At 43.2% G+C, this 8,289-nt stretch overlaps 1 protein-coding gene across 2 annotated transcripts in view; it reads left to right on the top strand.

Annotated features, from left to right (window-relative positions):
• Positions 1-2,065: 2,065 nt before the first annotated feature.
• The window catches only part of ATAD2B (ATPase family AAA domain containing 2B), a 157,698-nt gene continuing 151,474 nt past the window's right edge, over positions 2,066-8,289 (top strand). For both annotated transcript variants that reach the window (XM_032391456.1, XM_032391455.1), the window contains exon 1: positions 2,066-2,576. In XM_032391456.1, coding sequence (XP_032247347.1) covers positions 2,361-2,576 — 216 coding nt within the window. In that variant the 5' untranslated portion in view covers positions 2,066-2,360. The remainder of the gene's footprint in view (positions 2,577-8,289) is intronic.

Here is an 8,289-nt window from a genome sequence, read left to right as displayed (position 1 = left end):
ATTTAATCTCTACATCCAACATGAGGCTCAAACTCACGACCCCAAATCAAGAGTCACATGCTCCTCTGACTGAGGCAGTCAGGTGCCCCAAGATTGTGTTTTTCTTGTAAATCTTTAAGACAGCTACAAACATGGGGCACCTGGATGGCTCAGTTTGTGATCCTGGAGTTCTGGGATTGAGTCTGCTCCACGGGGAGCCTGTTTCTCCTTCTGCCCCTCACCCAGCTCGTGTGCTCTCTCTCTTCAAATAAATGATTTAAATCTTAAAAAAAAAAGACAGCTATAAACTATAGTAGAGTTTCATGTCCTACATAACTGGGATATTTATCAGTTGACCATTTGTTTTTCCCCTGCCTTTCTGAGGCAGTTACTAGTGCCTGAAGAATGTTATATATATACATATCCCACCTTAATGGGGGGTTTTGGGGGCTGTCAGCTTGTGTTTTGCCCTCAGCTTGCCTTTTGTTTTCTCATCAGGAGTAACAGCCCAAATCACAGCCTGGCTTTCTCACTTTAGGACTACATAAACAAACACAGAAACAAAATAAGGCAGGAAAGCACACAAATCCTTTATATCCTAATTTGCATGCCGTAACACCTCTTCAAGACACTTCATATACAACTGAAAACCAGTCTCTTTCTGTAGGAAACCTGTATTCTCTTCAATGATCTCATACAAAGCTAACTGATGCAGGAAAACCAGGTACGGTTTCATTATGAGGCCTCCACACCCATAAGAGGCTGGTTTTAAGTGGCAGGTGGTTATGTTGCAATTTATTGTTAAGTGGACTTTGCCTGCTTTCCTGGGATCCATACTTATTTCCAAACAGAAAAGTTACCTTCATTCAGTGCTGGACGAAGTTTTGTTGAACCACCGGGCACTTGGATGGCCAGAAAGCCCTAATTTTGATGCAGCTTGGGTATTTTTACAGGACTTTTCTTGAGCCTTCAATTTTTCTTACTGCAGCGAACAGGAAGAACTTATGCCCAATGAATAATAGACTATCGCTAATGTACGGAGAATTTTGGTGAAATTAACGTAATTTCTACTTTACTGGAGAGCTTTTCATATTGTCTTAATCTTTGAAAGTTAAATCAGAAATTTTATATTTTGTGTTCAGCTTTTTATATTCTTAATTCTCGTGCGGGTGGGGGCGGCAGTGATAAAGAAGACTCTTAGGGTGCGCCTCGGTGGCTCAGTCTTTCGCCGTTCTGCCTTCGGCTGAGATCATTGCCCCAGGGTCCTGGGATTTAGCCCCGCATCGGGTTCCCTGGTCGGCGGGAAGCCTGCTTCTCCCACTCCCCCTGCTTGTGTTCCCTCTCTCGCTGTCTCTCTGTCAAATAAATAAATAAAATCTAAAAAAAAGAAAAAAAAGGAGACTCTTAGGAGAAAGAATTCATTCTTTGTGCCTCTGCCTTAGATCTAGGCGAAGGTTATAGAAAACGACCCTTTCTTGTATACAGACGCAGGGGTCTAGCGTTCGTTCTTTCTTAAACTCACCATGTGCCAGAAGCCGCACAGATCTATTTTACCACAGTTAGTCTTATTTTTACAGCCACGAAAAGTGCGACTCAAGTTCGGTGTCCTGCCTCTGGTACCTCTGGGATTCCAGCTCAGGTCATCGCGCCCTCGCCTCCCGGGTCCCCGTCTATCTCCCGCTTTTGCCGGTCGTTCCTTTCTCCATCCAGGCCATCTGGGGCGATCGTGGAGATGCTAGGGTGCTCGAGCCCGGTAGGGCGTGAGAATTCCAGAGCAAACTCCGGCGCGCTAGCCTATCCCCAAGCCCCTTCTGGTTATTCCCATCCCCCTCCTAGACTCCCGGCCAGACCTGGAAACCATAGAGCTCACACAGCCCAGAGCGTCCCTTCCCCGGCCGCCCCGCGCTGACGCCGCGCCGCTGGGCGGGGTCTCCTGGAGGGGCGGAGGGAGAGGAGGGGTAAGCGGGCTGGAAAAGGGCTGGCCGGCCCTGCAGCGCCCCGCAGCGGCCACGGCCGGAAGCGGTCTCGTCGGCCCTGCGGCGCTGAATCCCTGACGCACCGAGCTCGAGAGCGAGAACGAGAGAGAAAGGGGCAGAAATGGCGGCTCCGCTCGGCTCCCGCTGAGGAGGGCGAAGCCGGTGGAGGGTCTGAGCTGTCGGCTTGGAGCATCGCTCCCGCTTCCCGCTTTCTGCCTTCTCACGCCTACTTCTCTTCTTGTGCCCTACTCTCGCCTGTCCTCGTCTACGCTCCGCAGAGTCCGGGTCGGCTCGTCTCTCCCGGCCCGGCTCCACTGGCCCTGACTGCCCGACCGGCGGGCCGGCCTTCCTTGGCTCTCCCGGGCGCGGCGGGCGCGGTGTGGACCTCGTCCTCCTGGCTGGACCATGGTGAACACCCGGAAGAGCTCTCTGCGTCTTCTCGGGTCCAAGTCGCCTGGGCCCGGGCCTGGGCCTGGGGCCGGAGCGGAGCCTGGGGCGACCGGAGGCAGCAGCCATTTCATCTCCTCTCGGACCCGCTCCTCCAAGACCCGCGCTGCCAGCTGCCCCGGCGCCAAGGCCGGGGGAAGCGGTGGCGCCGGCGTCGCTCTGGAAGAGGCCCGGGTAAGAGCGCCGCGGCCCGAGTCCGGAGGCTTGCGAGTGCCGGCCCGGCCGCCGGGGCTTTGTCTGGCCGGGTTAGGGCAGGAAGCCTCCAGTGGAGACCGCTCGGGAGGCTGGAGACCGGGTCCGCCGGTGCGGTGAAGGATGGCACCCGGCTAGGCAGGGCTGCGACAGCTTTGCTGGTCCGACTCTTTTGTGTAAAGAACAGGACTGGAGTCTGGGGGAGAGGGTTCTGGGGGGTCTTTTCGGGGACATGCTTTCCGTGTCCTTACCCTGCCTTAGAGGGGAATTCTAGGGGAGCAAGAGCGGAGGGCCGGAGTCCCCGGGTGGAAGGGCTGGAGAAGAGAAATGAAAGTTTTCTGCGGTGTCAAACCCTTCTTGTAAGTGTGTCAGCTCCTGCCGGTGTCTTAACTCCAGCTTACTCTCAAACTGTTTGGGGGTGGTTCAAGTTGGTGAGGAAGTGAACGGAGAGCTCCAGTTGGCAGCCAGGCAGGGATGCTGAAAAAAGTTTGTAGCTGCTCTGACACCAACTTTAAAAAACAAAATCAACGCTATCGCTTCTCCAGGCAGGAGAGATCAAGCATGATTTTGTAGCTGGGGAATCAACCAGCTAGCTAACCAAGGTTCTAGTAGGGACCTAGTAGAGCTTTCTAGTAGAGCTTTCAAGTCACAAAAGGGGCATGTCGAATGTTTTGGATTGTACACACTGTCTTCAAATTGTATGGTTTCTTGGATGTCTGCATTTTTGTTATGGGAATAGTTTATAAAAGGGGAATTAACACCATCGTCACACTATTGCAAACGTGACATTTGAAGAAGGCTGGTGATATAGTTTTTTTAGAAAGTTGTTGAAAGAACTTGAAATTTATTATAAAACTCTAAGCTAGCACTTGTTTTGTCACTTTAAGGGAATTGATAAAAGTTTGTGTTACGAGATTGGTTATGAATTCAGAAAAGAGTATTGCTTCTGTCTAGCAAGAGGCTAATTTACTAAGAGTAATTTGGCTGGAAATTGTTATTCATTTAAAATGCTCCTTTGATTTCACACCATTTATTGTGAGAGGGAAGCAATATTTTATTTTCTGTGGGGTCTACAAGATTACGGTTTGTGTGTGCTTTTTCTCTGTATCTCCTATTGTTTAGACACTAATCAGAATGAACTGATGCAAATACATCATATATTTTACTGTACTATTCTGAAATATATTTATTGTATCTTTGAAAATATATTTGGCTTTTATTTTGCTAAAAGTCTGGAAAATATTTTAAAAAATTGTCTTGTTAGTAGACTATTTTGGGGCTAACAGAGTTTAGGATGAAATAAGAAAGCTAAATCTGAAAGTTGTGCAAACTATTTAGAATAATTATTCTGAAAACTTGGCTTTTTGTAGAAATTATTCCCAATGTGTACAGGCTTATTGACTTTCTGAAGCTAACATATATTTTAAAATAGAAATAAATTTAAGAAAGGTCTGTCTTCTACACCTAAGTACAAATAAAATGTTTAGAGTGTAAGCATTTAATTGTAGTATAGTGGTATGAATGGCTAGCTAGAGCAGTGTCTAATTCATCTGAAGCAATTAGCTCATCTGTCACTGATCAGTTTGTGGTCCCATTTTTGAATTCACGGATATCATGCTGTCCTTACCCCCTAAGGAATAAGGTGAAGTAATTTGTCAAGAAGCTGTTATGGAGATGTTAAAAGGCAAGGAATCAATAATCTAATGTAGAAATGAACGTTTGGTAGCTTTTAAATTGCTGGAGGAATGAAAGATATTAGAGCTTTTTCTAGAAGGATGCTAATGAAACTTTGTTTCAAGGATCCCTTTGAAATGTTTTAAAAGGCCATAAATAACAGGCTAATGAAGATTTACTTTAAAATATTTGTTTCTCACTTTTAAGACTTATCTTCCGTCTGTAGTAGATGATAGAATGATCTAATGGCTTTCTCTGAGAAATTTAAGAAATTTACTAATCCTATGACTGGTCCTTTAAAAGAGGATAAGTTATAATCCTGAATTTGTTTATGGACTATATATATTTATGAAGCAATTTCTGTATATTTCTTTGTATATATTTCTAAAGTGGGTTGATTTGAGTCTGGTAAGGTCTTCCTCTCAAGTTCGTTTTATCAATTACAAGAATTTAGTATTCTTTCCCATGTATTTAAATAGGCACCCTCTGTGTCTTCGGAGTTTTAGGCATTTGCTACTGTCTGTAATGACTTATTTGTTGGAAAATGGGGTTGTTCGTGCTGTTGCTTTAGGAGACTCTTATTTTTGTAGGAAGAAATGTATTCCTCTTTATAAGATACATCATTGAGGAGGTCCTCCTTTTTTTTCTTTTGTTATGTTCTTCACTTTACACTTGATGCTGATTTCTCTCCGTATTACCCTCAACCTCCCGGGATGCTTTTTAGATTTCATGTGCTGTGTTTAGAGTTATTTCATTTGCTTTAAAAAGCCATAGGACCATGAGCTGTGCCTGTAATTTTGCCTTTTCCCCAAGTATGTGTAGAATTGGGAAATAAACATATGATACATTCTGTAGGTTATTGCAATGATTTTCTTGTACCCACACTTTTTATTTTATTATTTTTTAAAGATTTTATTTATTTATTTGAGAGAGAGAGGCCACAAGCAGGGGGACGGGCAGAGGGAGAGGGAGAAGCAGGCTTCCCGGTGAGCAGGGAGCCCGATGCGGGGCTTGATCCCAGGATCCTGGGATTATGACCTGAGCCGAAGGCAGATGCTTAACTGACTGAGCCACCCAGGCGCCCCGTGCCCACACTTTTTAAATGTCAACCTGACTTAGGTAGTTAGTTGTAATTACTCTGATAACTGGCTTTTTTTGTTTGTTTAGTAGGTATAAAGTTTGACCTCTTTTAGGTCAGTTAATATGATGATCAGTAACTAGCATTTATTTGCTCCACCAAAGAGTCACTCTCAGCAAACTAATATATTCACAGAATTGGAAAGCAGTTTTTGAAAAATATTTCAGCTCTTTTTTTACTTCTGTTAGGCCTGTTTGATTTTGGCTTCATCACTAGCTTTTTGTGCTCTTGGGGAAGGTTACATAGTACATTTTGAGTCCACATCTAAGTCGAGAGGGTCAAAATACTTTGAATAACTTTAGAGGTAAACTTGCTTTATCTTAATTTCATTAAAAAAATCTCTGGGTCCTTTAATATGCTCTATTTATTTTTAGAGATTTTATTTATTTGAGAGAGAGCAAGTGAGAGAGAGAGAGAGAAAGAGAGAGAGAGAGAGAGAGAGAAGGAGCAGGGGGAGGGAGAGGGAGAAGCAGACTCCCGGCTGAGCAAGGAGCCAGATGCAGGACTCAATCCCAGGACCCTGGGATCATGACCTGAGCCGAAGGCGGACCCTTAACCAACTGAGCCACCTAGGTGCCCCTTAATATGCTCTTTTATACCTTGTACTTACTCTTTTCCAACACCCATGCATTTACCAACATAATACAAGCAGAGTGGCAGAAGTTGATGGTTAAACATGGAAAAGAAGTCTGAGAGCAAAATGTAATAATGTATATAACTCTCAGATGAGTAGGGAAAAACAGAAGTCCTTCAGAGTAGAGCAAGTTTTTCCTTATATGTATCAAGGTCTTGAGTAATGTGTTAAATAATGTCCCCTGTCACAGTTTGGAACCAAAGCAGCTATGGAGTTTATAGGATTATCTGTGGTAGCCAGCTGAAAATGCAACTTTAAAAAATTTAATTACTGGCCATTTCTGTAGTCTAGATATTCAGACTTGCAGTTTTTAAGGCCATAGATGAAACTTAAAACACCTGTAGAAGTGAATGCTTGTTAATTAATTCCTTAAATCATTTTTCTGGCAAGTAGTCTTTGTAACCATTCATTCTTTGTTAGGTCCTATATACCTAAGTATAGATAAACCTATAGCCTCTGGAAACCAGCTGGACAGGTGATAGGATTACTACTTGTTAGGAGAACTAAGGACCAAACCAGTGGCTTCACCTGAAGGGGGAGTGATCCTGTTCCTTCAAGGATCCACTTCAGAAAAGTGCTGTACTACTTTGAATTGTATATTTGGCATTTCTTTTCAGACATACACAATGAAATTTCATTTGTGTGCACTACTGAGTTGATTTGATATTTGGGTTTTGGTCTTTTATTGGGAATATTTTATATTATGCCTCTCTGGTGTGGGAGGATTTTGTGAAAAATGACTTATTGAGTAAAAGGCATTTGAGATTTTTGGATAAAAACTTATATGAAAGTACAAAGTTAGGGGGGAAAACCATACATAAAATGTTGTAAGTATTGGGGCGCTTGGGTGGCTCAGTCGTTAAGCGTCTGCCTTCGGCTTGGGTCATGATCCCAGGGTCCTGGTATCGAGCCCCGAGCCCCATGTCGGGCTCTCTGCTCAGCGGGAAGCCTGCTTCTCTCTCTCTCCCACCCCCCCTGCTTGTGTTCCCTCTCTCGCTGTCTCTCTCTCTCTCTGTCAAAATAAATAAATAAAATCTTTTTAAAAAAATGTATTTAAATATAAGCTAGACAGTTTTAGAGAGGTACGTTGTATGTGTATCAAATGATAGAAAAGACATCTAAAGCGGTACCTGGGTGGGTGGCCCAGTTAGTTAAGCGTCTGTCTGCCTTCGGCTCAGGTCATGATCCCGGGGTCCTGGGATTGAACCCCGCATTGGGCTCCCTGAGCAGGGGCCTGCTTCTCCCTCTCCCTGCTCATTCTCTCTCCTCTCAAATAAATAAAATCTTTTTTTTTTTAAAGATTTTATTTATTTGTCAGAGAGAGCGCACTAGTGGGAGAGTGGCAGGCAGAGGGAGAAGCAGGAAAAGACATCTAAATTCTAAATTACAGTTACTAGGCTGTAATTTGTATTTATTAGATACTTTGAGTATGTGCTTTAAGATTCTAAACTTCAGATGCTTTTGAACTGTAAGTATTTTGTATGATTTTTTCCCCCATTTTTAGATTGTTATTCTAGTTTTATCTGGGGGTAGGATATATACCTTTGGTTAAGTTTTTTTCCCTTGGGGGTACCTGGCTGGTGTACTTGGGAGAGCATGAGACTCTTGATTTCAGGGTCATGAGTTCAAGCCCCATGTTGGGGGTAGAGCTTACTTAAAAAGAAATTCTACCCTAGACTTTTCTATTAGAATAGCCTGTAAGCTTCACGAGGTAGGCACTGTATCTTATTTTCCCTCAGTTGCTGTATGCCTAGGGCCTAGTGCAGCATCTGACACATAGAAGATGCTTAATAAATTTCTGTTAATGAATAGCGTGTTAAGGAGCTAATTATTTTGTGAAAATAAGGATAATTGGTGTTTGAGAATAGAAGATTAAAAAAAACACAGCCCCTACTTTTAGGGGTGTAAGTATACACATTGTATACATATAAGAAATTACAAATAAGACAAGTCAATTCAAGTAGGGACTAAATGAATGACACAGTTAATCAATGGGATGAGTTCTATTCCTTTATTCAGTGTTTTGAGTGGAAATATTTGATGTTCTTTAAAGACAGATTGTCATATTTACAGCTATATCCTGAGTGCCTACAATATTGCCTGCCAAACATAGTGCTCAGTAAATAATTTTTGAATGAATGAATGGAAAGTATGCTTCATTTTATTTATTTTTTTTAAAACTATGTCTACTATTTTTTTTTTTTTTAAAGATTTTATTTGTCAGAGAGAGAGTGCAGAAGCAGGGGGAG

The sequence above is a fragment of the Phoca vitulina genome, unplaced genomic scaffold, assembly GCF_004348235.1.
Source record: "Phoca vitulina isolate PV1807 unplaced genomic scaffold, GSC_HSeal_1.0 scaffold63, whole genome shotgun sequence".
NCBI classification, from domain to species: domain Eukaryota; kingdom Metazoa; phylum Chordata; class Mammalia; order Carnivora; family Phocidae; genus Phoca; species Phoca vitulina.
Note: the sequence above shows the minus strand (reverse complement) of the source record. Positions and strands in the feature narration are given on the sequence as shown.